The 19,179-nt window shown below is 41.6% G+C and overlaps 1 protein-coding gene across 3 annotated transcripts in view; it reads right to left on the bottom strand.

Moving 5' to 3' along the window:
* dip2a (disco-interacting protein 2 homolog A) overlaps window positions 1–19,179 on the bottom strand; it is a 93,656-nt gene that overhangs the window by 8,832 nt on the left and 65,645 nt on the right. Inside the window, exons 6-26 of one of the 3 annotated variants that reach the window (XM_037109130.1) lie at window positions 17,811–17,951; window positions 16,064–16,105; window positions 13,625–13,744; window positions 10,987–11,184; window positions 10,730–10,821; window positions 9,900–10,010; window positions 8,286–8,409; window positions 8,087–8,196; window positions 7,824–7,926; window positions 6,755–6,819; window positions 6,232–6,325; window positions 5,635–5,754; window positions 5,357–5,471; window positions 4,684–4,823; window positions 3,844–3,980; window positions 3,496–3,576; window positions 2,159–2,286; window positions 1,937–2,051; window positions 1,285–1,486; window positions 1,047–1,156; window positions 692–772 (exon numbers count right to left, since the gene is read on the bottom strand). In XM_037109130.1, coding sequence (XP_036965025.1) covers window positions 692–772; window positions 1,047–1,156; window positions 1,285–1,486; window positions 1,937–2,051; window positions 2,159–2,286; window positions 3,496–3,576; window positions 3,844–3,980; window positions 4,684–4,823; window positions 5,357–5,471; window positions 5,635–5,754; window positions 6,232–6,325; window positions 6,755–6,819; window positions 7,824–7,926; window positions 8,087–8,196; window positions 8,286–8,409; window positions 9,900–10,010; window positions 10,730–10,821; window positions 10,987–11,184; window positions 13,625–13,744; window positions 16,064–16,105; window positions 17,811–17,951 — 2,429 coding nt within the window. The remainder of the gene's footprint in view (window positions 1–691; window positions 773–1,046; window positions 1,157–1,284; window positions 1,487–1,936; window positions 2,052–2,158; window positions 2,287–3,495; window positions 3,577–3,843; window positions 3,981–4,683; window positions 4,824–5,356; window positions 5,472–5,634; window positions 5,755–6,231; window positions 6,326–6,754; window positions 6,820–7,823; window positions 7,927–8,086; window positions 8,197–8,285; window positions 8,410–9,899; window positions 10,011–10,729; window positions 10,822–10,986; window positions 11,185–13,624; window positions 13,745–16,063; window positions 16,106–17,810; window positions 17,952–19,179) is intronic. The other 2 variants (XM_037109131.1, XM_037109132.1) reach the window with 2 other exon arrangements.

The following is a 19,179-nucleotide window of genomic DNA, read 5'->3' as shown; positions in this document are numbered from 1 at the left end:
ACATTCATCAACAAAACATGGATTATATAACGGATGTGAACGGTACAAGTTCATCCATATGATCAAGTTTTTCACTTTAATAAGTGGCACCATACAGTCTAACTACAGTAACTGCTAACTGCTGAGCTAATTAGCTCAGTTAGTCCTGCAGCTAGCGGTCCAGACTGGGAGCTCAGCGTAGTGTCACGAGACAGGACAGGGCTGGAGCTAGATAGTCAGCATGCTAACTTTAGTAAAAAGTATCTGCCACACTGAACATATTAAAAATGTTATCTGCTCGCTTTCTGTTGACTGGAAACTAAATTTCATTTTATATAACAAATATAGACAGACATAATCATTTGACTCATTAGTCGATCAAAAGAAAATCAAACGCCAACTATTAGATAACCGATTAATCGTTTCAGTCATTTTTCAGGCAAAAAAATCTCAAACATTTGCTGGTTCCAGTAGGAATTTGTTGCTTTATCATTCATGACAGTAAATGTAAATGAAGGCCCTAGAAAAATGTGATGAGCATTTTTCACAATTTTCTGACATTTTGTAGAATAAATGATTAATGATGAGAACTGCCAAATCATTACTTCCAGGCCTAAAAAAACTGTTTCTGAAGTGAACTAACTCTATCACAATATAATACGTTATCATAAAACAAAAAAATCTATTTATATCTGTGTCAAAGAATCACTACCTTGGCGTTGAGAACGAGGAACAGAGGATGGTCTGGAGTGGCCTGAGCTCTCCACTGCAGAACGTCTTGAATGTACAGGAACTACAGAGGAGAGAGACACAGAAGTTTAACTACAGAGGATTTAGAATAAACACACAGCAAATGGGGAATAAATGGAGCACGGTGGCACAAGGTGGGTGTTTGAAATGCAGGAATGACAGATGTGACGCTAAGAAAAGTAATAAGTGTAACACAAGCGGAATCTGAGTCACACAGGAAGTCAGATTCTACTCCGTCCACCGTGAATCCTTACCTGTGTCTGCAGTGTGTGTGTGTGTGGAGGGGATGAGTGGGTGAAATGAGGGTGACTATCTACCTTACGTGCCTGGTCATTGTCCTCTAGCTGGGCCACGTCTCTCCCGCAGGCCTGTGCTATCCTCTTTCCTGCCACCAGGTTGCCCACTATCATAGAAGCGGGACCGACCTCTGTCCAGCACAACCACATCCATCATCATACATGCCAGTGAAGTCAGGGCCAACATTCATATTGACATTAAAACATACACAGCAATGAACAAATGAGGAAATAAAATGTGTCTGTAAGCCCGACGTACCTGGCTGTTTTTGTCTCGGCTTGGGCAGGTTGGTGACACACGTGTGAGGGCACATGAGGACGTTGCAGGGGTGCAAGGCGCCCTCCAGGAAGCGCTGTTTGGTCTCAGATATGTGGATGCCGCCCAAGGGAGCCTTAGGTAGCGTGTTGGCAGGCACCAGAGCCAGGCAGTACACACCGACCTGGTGGATGCTGTCGATGGCCTGGAAACAGAAAACATGAAATACATCCAACAAAAAAAAATATGTTTAGTTTGTCAAATAAATCCAAGGAAGTCATTTTCATTTCACTCTAATTTCTTTTGTTGCTGTCCAGTTTTAGTTTTAAAAGGCATCCAAGGGAATGCTTATACTTCTAAATATTTCTCTCTTAAATATTTAAAACATTTGCATTCATGTTTAGATGAATAAATAAACCAAATGAAGAGAAAATGATTGACATTTTTCAGCTTTGAATGGGTCTATAAGATCTGCAATAAGTCTAGACAGATTTTGTATCCTGGAGCAATCAAGCATCTAGTAATCAGTCAATACATTTCTTAAAACATCAAGGATGTCACAGTATTCCAGATTTGAGGTATTCACGGTTATAAATTACAAAGGAAGTCTGACGGTTCTGAATTTGATATGTAAGTGATGGATTGTGAGAAACACCTGAAGGACGCGGCTCATCCACTGGAAGCTGTCCTCTTCAGAAGAGTCTGGTCTCTGCTCTGCCACGACAACGATTCTCTCGTCATGCAGCACAGACACAGAAAACACTGCTATCCTGGAACAACATTAAAAAAAAACATTGTTATTCAGTAGAAAACAGTGCACATACAACTTGATATGAGAGATAACAAATATGTTAGGAGGTGTAGAGTTTAAATTTACCTCCCCCTGTACACAAACTTCATTGGCTCCACCGCCAGCGCCGTGGCAACCACGTCATCAGCATTGTGTCTCCGCCCACTGACCACCATCAGGCCATCCATCTTCCCCACGACAAACACGAGGTTGTCCTGGAGGGAAACACAAAGCACACACCGTTATATAGGCGTAAATCTTGACATTTAACTGATCTAAATTACAGTGTGCATTCATGAAAATCTAAAGTTTACTGAGGGTGTCCTCTGGATTAATGACTTGCCAGGCTGATCATCAGTCGACAAATGGAGAAACAGAGACCTTGGCAATAGATTTATAACTAATGGAAAAGAAGTGTTTTAAAAGTTATTTGGAGGGAAAGTAAGCGTTTCTTCACTGATAGCACTGATGATTCTATACATGCAGGTTTTATTTTTTTTGTCGAAGTGACCAGTGAAAGTGAAGTTCTGGCTCTCTCCTCTTTCATTTAGAAAGGGGCCTGGTCTTGTTAGCCCAAAATAACTGCATGGGGTCATTGCCAAGATGGCTGCTAATTGGCAAGACTTGCCTAAAAGGACCAACCATGTGGGATATGAGCCACAAAAAAAACTCTAAGTACATGTCAAAGAAGTGTTTCCCAAAAATGATATCTGTCATTTTATGTAGTTCATATCATGTCAATGCATATTCAAGTGTTCATTTTTCTAATAAGTCTTGTTGTTACTTGATGCAATAAAAACCAGGTGAGACTGATGACAATGATTGACAGTTAAGACCTGGTCTTCTTGATTGAGTCAGGTGAATGTGCAGTGGGAGAAAGTGAAGACACATCAGATGTTTCTATAAACTGTCCGGCCCTCCTCTGAGGTTGGCTATCTAAAATATTCTTCACTGCATTTAAAGTGCAAAATGTGACAATAACTTGTCCAAGCAAACAATGAAAGGTAGTTTTTGGATAAATCAACCTTTGTCTCTTTTGGAACTGCAGGTCATACTGCTCTCCATGAAAGCTTTCCACAGAGAGGTCTATGAAATATCCTGAATAGCTGGGGTGAATATTTTCAAATGTAATTTTTTCGGCTCTGTTGCCGTTTCACTGCAGTCCCGGCAGAAGCCTCAGAGGCATAAATCTCAAACCCTGAGCACGTACAGATCAAACTATCTGCATGGCTTGACACTACTAGGTTTTTGTGATCTGTGAGAACGGAAGCTTCAGCTGGGACACAATTTAAATTACATAAAGAAAATATGGCGTTGAATCTCACATATTGATGATTTATAACCAATTAAAACTATTGAGGTTAAAGCAGATGTTGAACAGCATAAGTAGTAAGGTTAAAAGACGTTAATGAGGTGGAACTTACCGGTCCAACAAAGCCCAGCAGTGAGGTCCTGGTGAAGGGTCTGTCACTGATGGGAACCCCAGATGACATTACTGGGACTGTCTGCATCAAGACACAACACAACCCACATTCATGGATATAGTACAAAAAAGGTTTAAATTTGATGTGCATATTCTGTAAACTTTGGACAGAAGTCTTTATTCACAAAATCACCTAGCTAAACATTATTTTCCTTTTCCTGATGGTTTTGTGTTTTGACAACAAGGCTTCATCCAGCATCAGTTACATTGATGAACAGGGTACTTAAATAAATGAACAGCATACTTGGTAATACCCGAAGAGTTGCAAAAAGAAAGTAAAGACACTAACCTCAAAGACGTTCTTGGTCATGCCCGGGAGGCCGTAGTAAGCTACGCCCGTGCTGCCTGAGCTCACGCAGATCTCTCCAACCTCGTCCGTCTGACAGAGATGAGGTGTCCCCTCCACCCGCACCACACAAACCACAGCTGGAGACACACAGTGGTGAAATGAGACATTATGATCAACTGAATATCATTTACAGCAGATGTTTTCATAGATTCCTGTTTGGATTACTTATTTATTATTTCCTATTTCAGAACACGGAGGTCAAATACTTTAGCAGATATTGTGACATGAGTCATGAGTGGTATGGTCTTTTTTTAATTAAATTTTTATGCAAAATTCTTTAAATGATGATGATTTTACATAAATACATGGTGATTTCTGCTGGTGTCTGCATCAAAAGAACATATTCTTCGATCCTAAAATCAGAGGAATATGATTCTGTAATCCTGGTCACCTCTGTAACAGCACAATGCTTCACTGATTCTGGTATGTTATGATGCATTTTACCTTTATCAAGAAATGTACATATTGCACTTGGCCATATTAATAATCTGATTACAATTTAATTAATTCTGCAGCCCTTAGACATTGTTGTTTTCCTAAGAAAAATTGCCCTAGTTTCTACCTTTGAAGCTGCCTAATTCTGTCGCACTGATATACATCAACATTAACAGACAGACAACAACAGATGCTAACGATGCCAAATAAATATCAACATATGGTAGAGTTTGACAAAATCTGTTCTGATCACCTGTATTTTCTGGGGATTCACGTGGTGTCAAAATGAAACTGATGACTCATACAGGGCAGCAACATGTTGATAAGCAGCGCATCATACTGTACCTCCAGGCATGACCTGCCCCACATCCTGCACTGTGAGGACAGAGAGTTTCTCCTCCGTGTCCACACGGATCACGCTGTGGCTCAGCCCGCCCATCGACAGCACTGCTTTCCCTGGAGGAGGAACACCCATTTCTGGAGGCCTGAAGGACGTGGAAATCATTGCAATTACTCTGGTTATTGCAAAGATATCTACAGTTGTCAGAAACCAACACTGTCACTTATTCATATTAATTTCCTCAAAACATACAGCAAATAGAAGTGGCATCACAGGCCAAAATTATCTTATGTGCAGCTGTTTTCTTAAATAACAAACCGAGCTTCTTACTTGTTTTTATCATAGCTGGACTGACACATTAAAAGGACACGGATATGGTTTTGGAGTACATTGATCCTTTGGGAAGCTGTGAGATACAGACTCTGGATCGATTACAATTCAAGACTCAAATAAGGCATTTCTCAGATTAAAAATAGAGCCAGTTTGCCAGCTTGAAGCATATGTTTTTACTCCATCTGTCATCCTAATCCTCCTCCACGACTGATCAGCAGAAAGCTGTAAAATCCTAACGCTCCTGTCTGTGTTAAAGAAGCCCTCCTCTCCCCGCAGGATCAAAGTCGTGCAAAGCTGTGTGGCAGGTTGCTTTTGTTCTACTGAGGTGCAGTAGTGGCAGCTCACCTGCGGATGGCGACAGTCATGGCTTCTGAAGAACTGGCACATGGGCAGATCACCTCAGGTCGCAGCCCACGTGCCTGGAACACATTGAGGAAAGCGTCGCAGGAGGATATCGACCCTGTGGTAACACACACACACACACACACACACACACACACACACACACACACATATAGATACAGAGTCAGTCAAACCGACCAAACAAATCAATTATAATCTCTTATGGCTTCAGGGTGTTTATCAGGTTATTTTATTTAATGAAAATGTATTGATGGACTCACATGGGTTTGCTCCATCGGCTACTATGAGCATGCGGAGGGAGCTCAGGCTGATGTCTCTCTGGTCTCTCTGGGCCAGCAGAGACCAGTGCATGTCCCTCGACTTCACCACTGCAACCCGCGCTGTGCAGGAGACACAAAGAGACATGTTCACAATAGAGTCACACAACCAACTCCTCTGTCATCCAGCTCGACGGCCAATCACAGATCACAAAATCTGACAGCAAATAGCAACTAAGTCTGACTCAGCTGCCAACAGGAGACTCAGCTAAGCTCAGACCAGAGAGATGATTAATTATATTTATTCATTATTATACAAAATGTCCAATGTTGAGTTCCAGTTACTGTCAAACAGCCTATTTAAGTACTTTTTTCAGGTTCCTCCTTGTAAAGAAAATCCTACACTGTCCTGTGTGTGTGCTCCTTTGTAAGTATGATACAATACTCTTGAATAAATAATAGAATTTAACATACAAAATAGGAATGAGGTTTATCCTATGATTTAGATAAAATCTAGTTGAGCTAAATCCCTTTTTGTGAAGGATGAAATGCAGCAGTATAACAGTAAAAGGTGACAGATGTCGGTGGATTCATTCTCACCTTTGTATGTGTGAACCTTCTGTATCCACGACAGCGGGTTGACTTTCATCAGAGAGTAAGGAATGCTGATCACGTGCATCCGATTCATGACACTCTGAAGTGAGAACAGACATCAAGCATCACATCAGCACTGAAATATGTCAGCACTTTAGCATAATGTTACTGCAAACAGGCTGCGAGTCATGACAAGATTTTGATCAATTACTGTTCGGAGCTACTTCTGTGAACTTTTGGAATTTAAACCTACAAAAGCAGGTCATATATTAGCAGTTGGAAACCAGCTAATGAAAGGTTGGCTAAAGAAGAAACAGAATATTTTGCAGGTTTGAACGTCTGGGGTTATGAGTTCGAGATGCTTCTGCCTGTCAGCACTTCATTAGTTTAAATGTATTTACATACTGATGAAGCCCTTGGTGGGAAGATGACAGTCAGATAAATTATCAGCAGACTGAGCATGGATCTCTTCTATGTCTGATTATATAACACATCTATTAGATGTACCAGAGGCTGTAAGTTCACTCACAGTAAGAACACCGTGCCATAATCCTGCTTCTCTCTTGAAGTCCAGGACATTGGTTATGGTCTCAGCTGCAAACCAAAGAGATTTTTTCACAAGTTAGAAGGTTGAAAAGGTTTTCAGACATTCCTTTAATTTACACGAGCAATCACAGATCAGACCTACTCTTCTCATACAAAACAAGTTCTGTAATCCTGATTGTAGATGTGAAGCACCAAAGCAAGTCTCAGAAAAAGACCTGGAGAGTCTCTAGGGGCTGCCGGTGCTATCACGAGTTATTTAGAGCAAAACTGGGACACTGGTAGAGAGGAGGTGTCTCACATTTGATGTCTTTTTAAGCAGACCTGACCCGGGTCTGACAGAAAGAAACCTGGCTGGCTGTGCAGCTGAATCTATCACACTAGACTGTAATTACACTACTCTACTCTACTCTACATTATACTAGCTCTTGTAAAAATTTGGTTCATTTCAAGATTCGTGCTTTGCTTTATTTAACCTGGAGTAAACATAATGATAATAATAACTTTATTTGTATAGCACCATTCATGTATGGTGCAGCCAAAAGTGTTTCACAAAACAGGAAAAAACAAATGGTAAAGAGTTTGGTCAGAATAATATAAAACATTAGCAGCGATGCAGCAGAGTTACCCCAAATTAAAAAGAGAGATCTTTAATTTCCGAGAGCCACTCTAAGATCGAACACGAGGGTATTTCAAACAGACAACAGATTCACCAGATTCCTTTCTTAGTTTCTTTCTTTCTGCACTTTAGGAACTTCTTAAAGTCAGTCGGAGATCTCTTTTGTCTTAATTTGCTTGGTTAGGCTAGCAAAGGCTGTCTGTCACCTCTGCCTCTCTGCTTTTAGACCGTAGACGTACGGGAAAAAAAACGCCAACAATCCCAAAAAGTGTAAACGTACACAGTTCTTTTGCATATTCCAACATCATTATTAAAGCTGGTCCTGTCATCTGTTTCTTCCTCTCTCTGTCTCTCCACCACCAACTGGAAAAGTTTCTCTATGTCATCAAATGAACACATGATGGAGAAAACAAAAGAAGTACAGTGTCCTTCTCACCTTCAGTGTAGCAGCAGGCCTGTGTGAGGGCGTGACAGTGAGCCAGCATGGCTGAGTGGGACACTGTGATCCCCATGGTGCTTCCTTCCTTGCTGGTTTTATACTGGATGTAAAAAAACATTTAGACAGATCATTATGGAAATGAGACCTGGATGACTGGAAGAAAACTACCTCATTATTACTAGTTCATCAAAAGTTCATCAAATATTAATGAAAATCTAATAAATCTCTGTTTTACTGGTCACATCAGTGAAACAACCAACCTCTATATAGGCTATGTCATTACTGGCTTCCCGTATCGGAGGATGCCAGTCTTTTGGAGGCTTCACAACATGTTTCCCATCTGTCACAAACCACAGCAACCGCGGCCAGCCTGAAGGGGGACAGAGACGTGATGTCACCTCATACCAAATGGAACTACACAGACAGACAGTCACAATAAAAAAATAAAACAGGCTGTACCTTTAAAAGTGGCCACCTCCCCCGTCTGTGCTTTAGGCAAGCCTTTTTGACAAGCGTCAGTGGTCAGTGCCAATGTGACGCCACAGCTGCCCAGCAGAAAGCCGATCTGTTGACTTCCTGCATCCTGGAGGACCAAAGAAGATTAAAAAAAATTTAGTCCACACTGTCAAAAACGTTGCCACAACAAACGACTGTTAGGAAGAATATAACTCAGAGGATAAAAGCTTGAAGAAAAGATGCTCTGAGGGAAGGTGGGAATTTTAACAGGGTGAGACAGAATGACAGAAAAAACCTCAGCGCATTGTACATCAGAGCAGCAGCAGGTAAGAAAACAGAGTGACGGCCAATCACTATTAAAAACGCTGCTGCAGAGCATCAAAGCCCCATCGTAGCTGGGATGGAGGTGAGATCTGACACAAGCTCACTCATATTTGATTGGCTGTGCAAATTAGCTTACAGCTCGACTCGTGCTGTGCAGACCAAACTGTGCAGAAAAAAAGGTGGGAGGAAGAAGACAGAGGAAGGAAGACGGCGCAGACAGAGAGCAGGAGGGAGGGTCTGAGTTGGCAGCGTGAGCGAATGAGCCTCTGACTCCAGAGAACAGTTGGCCTGTGATCTAATATTTTGACTGGAATCACACATCATTTCACCTCACTCAAATCTCATTAATTACAGCACAGCGTCTGCAAACAGCATGCGTATAAAAGGCAATCAGGAACAGGCATTAATATTCAGCCCATGTAACTAATGTGGCTGAATTTGCTTCAATTCAAGCTGATGGATGTGCAGGAGACTGCAATTCATTCTAACACTCCGTAATTGGAACGTTTAACAGATAATGCTGCCACAGGTGTAATCATGCTACACATAACTACAAAGTCAGAGGTTTGTTGGTACCAACAAACTATTCCGGGATACAAAAAAATGGAAATATCTGCATCTACTCTGCTTCAATCGTTAACTCTCAAAGACCTAGACAGGTGCCAGCGGCAAAAAATTACTATTACTGCTGATCGTAGTATCTCAGAATTGATTCGTCAAGGAAACTCACATAGTGCCAACAGGCAGTTCCTACAAAACAAGTCACTATTGCTTGAGTGTCCCTTGTTCTAATTCAACAACCTTTCTGTTTAGTTTCTGATAGACACATCTACATGGTCGGTAAGGAAGATGTAGGATTACACCTGTCACTGAAAAACACCTTAGATGCTATTATAATAAATGGCTGTAGCTTGTTTAGGAAAGCTAAAAAAAATACAGTGAAGTACACTTTTTAAATACAAAAACAACCTGAGTTCACAGTAAAAACTAAAGCTACAACAACTTTAATAACTTCTGGTTAATTCATCCATTCTCAGATAAAGCAAATGAAAAATTGTGAATATAATGAGCCAGACTGAAACTTTGGGTTATCCCGAATCAAATGATGTGTGGCACTGGATGCTGACTAAGAAAATATAGTTGGAAAAGTAAATACACACAGACAAGAACTGAAACCAGTTCTAGGTCTTGGAAGGTTAAGGGGTCAAACGTCCAGCAGGGGTCACTGCTGCTCTTCGTTGGTTCTATGGATGTTAAAAATGCCCCACATATTCCTGGGAGACTGTGTTTTACCTTTCTGGTCAGCGGCACTTCGATGGGCACAGGTACCAACTCTGCCAAGAGGCAGCCGTAGAAGGCCACCATGAACATCACCGGGTCGTTGTTGGGGAACACAAGTGCAACCTGCAGGTGAATCACAGACATGATATGTCAGGTGTGATATACAAGTCCTTCTTTCAGTAAAAGTATGGATGGCAAGTCGCAGCGAGTAACCTGGTCAAGATCTGAGAACATAATGTGTAATAATATTTATTTTCATAAACAGCGTTTGATGACAATATTAGGGCTAGACTTGAGTTTTAATTCATTATTCTGAAAACGATTAATGCTTTATTCTATAAGATGTCCTGAGTGACACCTTCAAATTGCTTCTTTTGTCCAACCAAGAGTCCAAAACTCATCCACTCTTCATTTACTGTCCTATATGGCAAAGAGAAGCAGCAAAAACTTTCTTTTAAGAAGATGGAACCAGAAGATATTTGAGATTTTTGCTTTGAAATGATTTTGAAATCATTAATTCAACAATTATCAAAATCATCTGTTATTAATGTCCTTCTGATAGTTGCAGCTCTAAACAGTGTTTTCTTTGTTTAAGTACATGGACAAGCCGTTAACTTCTCATCTTTGCTCTTTCTTCCCCTATTCAAATTTTTAGCATTACTTCTTGACCTTCCTTTGCATCTTGAACTCTTGCTAACACTGGTTGTTGAGGAAATTGAGTTTATTCTAACGTGCACATGCTGAATATCATTTAAGAAATCTTAACCCAATTCCTAAAGTACAACAAAGGAGTGTAACATACAACTGACCACCATTGGACACAGTTTGAACTCGAGACTTACTCTGTCTCCAGGCATGAGCAAAGGCTCATTTCTGGTGCTCAGCTTGTTAAGAAGAGTGTAGGCCAGTTTCTGACTGCGGGTCCAGAGTTTACCTAAAGAGGTGGATGGACAGAGTCAAATATGTCTTTTGATTTAACAACCACAGACTTTTATATCAATCTACAAACACAAAACGACTAAGGATAACAACAGATCACAAAACAAGGTGACATTGTTTTGCATTTTCTATTAGCTGTCATCCGCAGGTCGGTACCCACCATAGGTGAGCGTGTAGACGGGCTTGCCAGCATTGTCGAGTGCCGTCAGACAGGGGCTCTTGGGCTGAGTGGTGCCCCACCGCTGTAAGGCTGCTGGCAAGGAGGGAGGCCACTTGTTGACCACCCCGAGATGCTCTCCCTCCAGAGGACTCATCTGTTGGCCTTCTGGCTTTGGCTGGTTGGGATCTGGCTCCTGGACTAAATACAGGGGAAAGAGAAAAGGGGCATCAGCATCAGCGTGAGAGGGGCTCAATGGGTATTTTGAGCAAAAAGCAGAACTTGCTCCTGGGATGCTGGCGCAATCCCAGCCCTGAACTCTCTTAAGGCAAAACACAAATTTATTAGCTATCACAATAAAACTTCTTCTGTAGATTACTTACATTAAGATAATTTTTTGTAAAGTTTTGTATTAAAATGAGGCATTATTCAATTAAAAATAGACACTAATTTGCTTGCATTTCCAGAAAAGAAATGTGACCATAGAGAAAGCCAGGTTAAAAATGTAATCATCTTATTTCAAATCCAGTTTTAGAAGGCTGCATTTTTGTGCTTTATTTTCAGTAGGGATGTCATGATATCACAACCACCATGGTATACATAATAAACATATTGATATAGTGTTCATGATACACATATGATAATATTGTGTAATCCAGCACGATGTTCAGAGACATTTGGTTCAGTGTCTCTTTGGTTTTTCAATTAATATGGCTGCCTTTTGGTCATGAAGTGTATTTTTTCACTTACAGTTACAGACCTCCCTATACTTGGTGAATTTGATTTATATCAGCAATCATTTTTCGTGTTTTTGTTTCTTAAGACTATTTTCTCTACTACTGAAATGGAAATCTGAACTAACATACACCCACATGAGTATTCCCTCCCACTGGCCTGAGATAAGACATGTAGACATCAAATAACCCCAAAATCTTAAAATTGACTCGTGCATGAAAGAAACACGTTTTCACCTGTAGTGTCTCCTCTTAAAAAAAGGCAGGGTAACAAAGGTAGTGTGGGGATTGGATGATAATGAGATGGATAAATTCGCAGGATTAAAGGTGAGCTGTGTCTTGTCCATATCTCGTTCTCTGTTCAGTATCTCAGTTGGCTCGGATACGAATTCATGAGAAACTTTGGCTTATTCAAAGGAGCAGGTTTCTCACTTCATCCTTCAAGCGCCCAGCTCACTCTTTGATCCGACTTCCATCTCTCTATCACTATTCTCCCCTTGCACTCTACCGAACTCTCTGATAAGTGGAATTCAGAAATGTTTAACTGAGCTGGCGAAATGTGCCCGCCAAATAAAACACCTCTATCAGGAGCAGATAGCGTCCAGCCTGCTGCCATTTCAGCTCTGCGTGTTTTCTCTGCTCACGCCAAGCAAACCACTGAGGTTTGGCATGCTATCGTTTCGGTGCCAAAGTCATGGAGGCTTTACAATTACCTGCTGATGTATTACTATTCCTGCTGCTTGTTCATTTTCCCTGTGTTTATTCAGCCTGGCAGAGTACCACCCAAAACCCATGATGGGCAGGTTGGAATGGAGGAAATGGTTAGACAGGGCTGGACCACTGTCTGTGTGTGTTTCTGTACACAGTATCCCCTGACCACTCCCTAAGCACACCTGGTGGTCTCAGAGATAAAATAACAGCCACTGATCTAAAAGTGAACACTGACTGTTTATTTGGGAGGTGCGGTGAGGTCAGTGTGACACTTTTATCACAGCTGCTACAAGAGTTTGACAAATAACCAAAACTGAAGCTGCAAAAACTCTGACTCACTGCAACTTGTTTCAGGAGTGATGTCTTTCTCTTTCTCTTTCTCTCTATGTTAGAAAGATTCACACTCTTGGCACCAACTGATTTAGCCTTTATCGATACTTTACTACGTAATACTGACGTAATTCTCTCAGTACCATTAAAAGTACGAAGGTTGGTACCAAACCCAATCATCAAGGCAGTGTCCCAGTCCCCTGTAATTTTATCAAATCTAATCCAATACTGAACTTGTCCTGTGCGACTTTACATTTCAAAACCACCCATAACGGCTTAACCATAATCTAAACTCATCAGGTCTGTAACAGCCAACCAATAGGACAACAACACAATGCAAATGGAACCATAATTTCCAAGTGTTATGAAAAAACTTTCATGATCTGCAACAAATCGTGCTCACTCATCATCAAGAGTTACTAGCCACCTAAATTAAATAATTTTGTCCATGCATTTCCCCTGCAATATAACGGATCTGTCCCTTCAATCGGACCCACAAAAGTTAACAAGTTAATTAACACAAGTTGATATGGTTTATTCTTGGCTGAGGCTCATAGTCCATCTAAGTTTTGCTGAAATTTGTTCACTAGTTTTGTGTACATTAATTCTGCTGAAAAAAAAACTACCAACAAACAAATAAAGGCAGGTGAAAACACAAAATCCTTGGCGAAGGTAATTAGACACAATCTCAAAGCTAAAAGAATGTCACAATGAAAAGAGCAGGGCTGTTTATATCAAATGCAACCTTTAATTGCTTCACTCTCTGATCAGTATGCTGATCACACCACAGAGAGACGGATGCTTCTTTTCCCATGATTTATTGATTTAATAGAAGCAGCGTAATTACTTTCAGGCCGTTAGCTTACCATCCAAAAGCTCCTCAAAGTCGTCGACAAAGAACTCTCGCAACGGCGGCCGCTTTGGTCTCTTCAGAGTGTTGAGCAGCTGCTGGATTTTGGAGGAGACGCGACTGTTGACTGGAACACCTACACATTGAAATCGGAGAGGATGAGGAGGAAAAAGTAGGAGGAAAATAAACATGACAAGGCAAGGATACAGAGAGAAATACAGACATGGAAAGGAAGAATACCGGGTTGTGGACGCAGTAGAGGAAGATATATGTAGACAGATTGATTGAGAGATTGACGAAATGAGGAGAAAGGGGACGGATGAGAGGAGGACAGATAAGAGAAGAGAAAAGGTCAGCGTGGTGCTCTAATGAGACATAGAGGACAACCAGCTGTCACTCACATTGCAGCACGACAACAAACAGTGGACCTGGAGGTCCTCTACAGTCACCTGGAGGTCAAAGGTTACATTTGTTCAGTCACATGAGAACCACTGGCAAATCTCCCAGGCTAAATAAATCAGGGAAATGAGGAGCCTCCCTGCCTGCTGCCTAGCAACAAAGATGTCCTCACTGAGATAAGTGATTCAGGAGGTGTCTCAAAAGGTGTCTGTTTCACATACGCTCGTGGGAGGTTAAAATCAACCATGCCATCAAAGTCTTTTGACTAATATGTTGAAATTGCTGAAACACAACATAAATGCACCGGACAAAGATCTTGGTAAAGATAGAGGTACATGAATGATGGAGAAACAAGAGAGAAAAACAACAAAGAGACTAAGAGGGGAGGTGTCCAGTTAGATTTCCCTCACATTTTGGATGGTGCGGACTATAATCATCCCAAGACATCATTTCCTCCATATGAATTCATACTTAGTTTCGGAGGGGGCGGTCTCTGTCAGACATTCCAGACAGCCACAGGAGATGGAGGCCACAGCTGCACACAGCTCTCCAGATCTATCTTACTATAATAAGCCTGGCTCAGACAGACTCTGCCTCCACGTGTAGGGACAGATGTACGGGGGGAAGCAGACGTGCGGGGGGTCAGCGCTGCACCTGATGGGCCAATTAGAAAGCCCCAGACACACAGGACAACATCTGAGGGCCCTGAATCCCACCCACTTGATCATTAATATCAGAGCCAACCAGCAGCCGCCTGTGATTAAGACTATAATTAATGTATTCATGATTTCATAATTTGTATAGGCGTAACATTAAATCACTGAAGCAAACACTGGTTCTAGTTTACCTTCAGGTAAATGCCTTTGCTGTTATGGTACCGGTTCTTGGAGTGGCCGAAAAGGACAAGATGTTTCCAAAGTCAATTAATAATCGTGTTAAATATTTGTGATCTCAATATTGACCAAAATAATTGTGATTAATTTGTTCATATTGAGGACAAATGTGATTCAACGTGATTCAATGGATGATGCAATGCATTTCTTCAGGATAATTTTCAGCTGAGAATTAAGATACATTCTGTGCACTTCTGAGCAGATATGGCATCAGGTCAGTCTATGTAGGATTAACCCAAATCTAGTACAGTGCCCATGTATATCATTATAAAGGAACGTTGGGAACATTGAGACGGCTGTGGCTCAGGAAGTAAAACAGGTCGTCCAGTAATCGCAAGGTTGCTGGTTCAGTGATTCCCTGGCTGCACAATGAAGTGTCCTTGAGCAAGAGACCAAACCCCAAATGAGCAGGTTGGCACCTTGCATAGCAGCCTCTGCCATCAGGGTACGAATTGTCACCAGCTCATTGCTGTTCTTTTAATAGTTTTGGGTCAACAATCAAGCTCTATAGCAATAAAGAACAAATGTCATATTAATATATTGTTGGTTTTGGTCTCTTTCCAGGATTTTCTGACAGAAATGTGCAACAGTGTGCATGCTCCACAAAGAAACCAACACGTACAGCATAAGTTTCCTAGTGCAGATGGCACTGAAGTTGCTGTGTGGCATGTTTTCTACACCCAACTATGTGTTGTTATTGAAATGGCAGCACTGCTAGGTGTCTGAACCCACTGTGTGGCTGCAGGCTTGTGTTACAGAATGTGCTGAGAAACATAAACTGACAATTCAGAGTGTCTCAGTGTGAGCGCAGACACCAGTATGTCAACATGCAAATTATTCACAACCCCTGAGTGAGTAGTTACACCTGTCACAGAAATGGCCCTTTCACACAATCTGCTTCAGCGTTTCGGTTAGATGGTACGAACGCTAAAGCCTTTGCAACACACTCGGTTATATAAATACACACCACACGTACACACTTATAGGAACCTAACGACTGAATCCACTGAAGCTTTGCATATATTTTTGGAAGACAACAAACACAGCTTGGCCAAGTGCTAGACCTGACAGTGGAGGCGACAAACACACAAAACACAAATGCACACGCAGCAGAGCACACATACAGCCGACTGCCATATAGTTGGAGGAACAGTTATAAATACCATCCATTAAACTGAGGGATCCTTCACCTCTCCACTCACAGCCTGGAGGAGAGACACATCAGGATGTCAATGAAACAGTCCTGTTAACTTCGTGTGTGTTAATGTGTTAATGTGTGATAGAGAAATCCAAATTTTTGTCATTTTTTTGAATGACTCATGTAGGAAAACTTGCTTTGGATGTGTGGGTATGAAACATCTTCAGCACTAAACAGAAACAGATAAAAACCCCAAAGATTTAAAACAACAAATCCCTTCCCCCTTTATATGTCAACCCAGGTTTGGCTGTTCTAGAATTTATTAGCAGTGAAAACCGAGACAACGCTCACGATGACAGAGGATGGATGGCAGGATGGTAATAGCTCTGCTGAGGCTGAGTTCCAGTTTTCTGGCTGCTAGATTATTAAAACATTGGACATTAATTCAAAGCAGCATTTCAGGTCAGGATGTTGAATGAAAGAAAATGGAAGGGTGACAGGAACACGTATGGATCAGTCGAGACAAAAACCATGATGCAGCTACTGTAGAAACATGTATCTTAACACATCTGTTTTCCTCAAAGCTGTTTCACACCAGGGCATTTAATAGACCCACCAGTCCTCTGTACACAAGTATATACAAAAGCAATGTTCTTATTCCACGTTCAAATTAGCGCAAATAACATTTCAGCTGATGGCTGCAGTATGGTTAAATTTAGACAACAAAACTCATTAGGTTTGGGAAATATCATGGTTTGGGTTGAAATGAGTACCTTTGATATGAGTAATACTAAATTTCACCACTAGATTGTGTATATGACTCAGCTGCCAATAAGACAAACATGTGGACAGCCCATGAATGAGTGTAGCAGCACTAAAGTAAATCAGGGCAACTGCAACACATTGTGTTTTCATTTCTCAGACATAACATTTGTCATCTTCTGAAGTTAAACTGATGATAATCAAACTGATGAGTTGAGGTATGTTTCACAGTAAAAATCTTGTTAGGAAATGAAGGGTTTTATCCACTGAAACTCTGGAGGGCTTTCAGGTTGAAATGGATCCAGGAAGTTCTGAGTTTGTATTAACAGCAAAATGCAGTTACTTGAACATGGTAAATGGGAGCAGCAGATCAATACAAGGATTCACACTCCAGGAAACAAAAACAGCATGTTACACTAATGAACAGTGCCGTAACCTGCACCAACTCACTATTGATGAGAGTTTTCTCTTGTGGACTTAAGTCTGAGTAGTATAGTGGAGCTGTAGACCCACCCAACCCTTTCCCTGACATCCTCCATACACAGACATTGACGCTCTTTCATGGTCCTGCACCTTCATTCTGTTCACGTTTGTAAAAAACGGGATGCTAACACAGAGTTTCGAGGATCAGCAGGTCTATTGCATGCTGGCGTGAGACGTGGCCGTGTTATAATGTGACGTGATGTTCCACTGCCTTTTTAGGAAACAAGTGAAACAATGTTCCTTTATAAATCCTTATCAATCGTGTGCTTTTATTAGTGTCTGTGACACGTTAAACATTAAAGGGAGGTGCAGTGTTACCATGGCAACACAAGAGGGTCAGTCAGCAGCTTGTGGCAGTCTGACAGGCAGACTGACTAAGGAGAGGACAGAGGGACACACAGCAGGGGAGAAAGAAAGGGAGGCGAGTGGTGTGTGTGTGTGTGTGTGTGTGTGTGTGTGTGTGTGTGTGTGTGTGTGTGTGTGTGTGTGTTTGTGTTTGTGTTTGTGTGTGAGAGCAGGAAACTCACCATCTGCAGTCTCCATGACGGTGGTGTGGTGGTTGTAGCCCCGAGAAACGCCTCGCACCGAGGCCACCTGGGGCCGCTCCGTGTGACGTGAGGAGCGCTCCAACAGCCCCGTCACATCGGGGGGCGCGGCTGAGTGGTTATCTGTGATGGGTGGGGGTGTCGGTGGTTAAAAGGTCAGACCTACTTCGTGCTATCGTCACTAAATAAAAGTCTACTTCATGTGTTGGGTAAGCAATCTGATGGACACCTCAGGAATGTGATTGAGAGGCTAAAAGCCTTTTTGTCATCCGCAAGTGGAGAGTCTTAAACTGCAGAAGAGTTTATTTCCACAAGGATTTCACATGTTACCTCTGTTTAACTACCTGCCATGATAATGACTGAATATTTTCAGCAGAAACATTCCCTTGAGCGAGTAATGTGTCCACACAGAACAAGATGTTTGTGTACTATGATTTTAGGCAGGTCTGAGGACATAGCTCTAAAAAAAAAACTCTAAAAAGGATGACTCACAGTGAAGTTTCACAGATCAACAAGTAACTTGAGGCCAAGACTTTAAATGTTATGTTTTAAATGTATTCACATAAAGGTAAATAATGATTTACACACTCAGTACAACTTAATCTGAAGGTAGCAAAATGGTGCAAATGTACAGGTCTTGTACCCAGGGCTTCTTCTGAATGGATGGTCTGCATGCTGTACTTAAATAGTATGATTTTTCATATCAAAAATAAGTTGAACTTTCAGGGCGCAACTGTTGGAACCAAAACAGTTGCTGTAAATCATCAGTTAAGTGGTTAACATGTGCGATTCTGCAACCAAAGGTCATGTTTGTTGAGATCATCCATATCACCCTAAAAATGCGGTTCATGTGTGATCGCCTACATGTCATTGTCTATTGCTGAAGTGAATGACAGACAGAGTTTGAGGGGCCGGAGGAAAAGGATAATATGGGAGATTTATTTACAGCTCCATTCAGCACCAGTCACTGCTGCTACTTTATGACAGCAACCTTGAGGAGAGACAGGCTAGACAGAAATCAGACAGCTCCATCCTAATAGGCTATTGCTCTGCTAGCTACACGTACAGAAACATGTGAACACACACACACACACCCACACACACACAGGAGAGACTGAAGGCACCATCTCACTTCACTGGAGATAAATCCCCCGAATCTCATTAACTAGCTTGTGACACTCATGGCATGGTAATGTGGAATGAGGAGCTTTGACGGGGAAGTGGCCACGAACCCTTTTCACATGATTGAATGATAGTGAGATGGCAGACGGAGACGACTAATTAGAGACGTGAATAAGAGCTCTGTCGCTGGTTGCCTTTGTCTTGCCTCATTGAGTGCTTTTGTGTATCT

This window comes from Acanthopagrus latus, chromosome 9 (genome assembly GCF_904848185.1).
Source record: "Acanthopagrus latus isolate v.2019 chromosome 9, fAcaLat1.1, whole genome shotgun sequence".
Classification (NCBI taxonomy): domain Eukaryota; kingdom Metazoa; phylum Chordata; class Actinopteri; order Spariformes; family Sparidae; genus Acanthopagrus; species Acanthopagrus latus.
The sequence above is the reverse complement of the archived record's forward strand: the minus strand, read 5'-3'. Positions and strand labels throughout refer to the sequence as shown.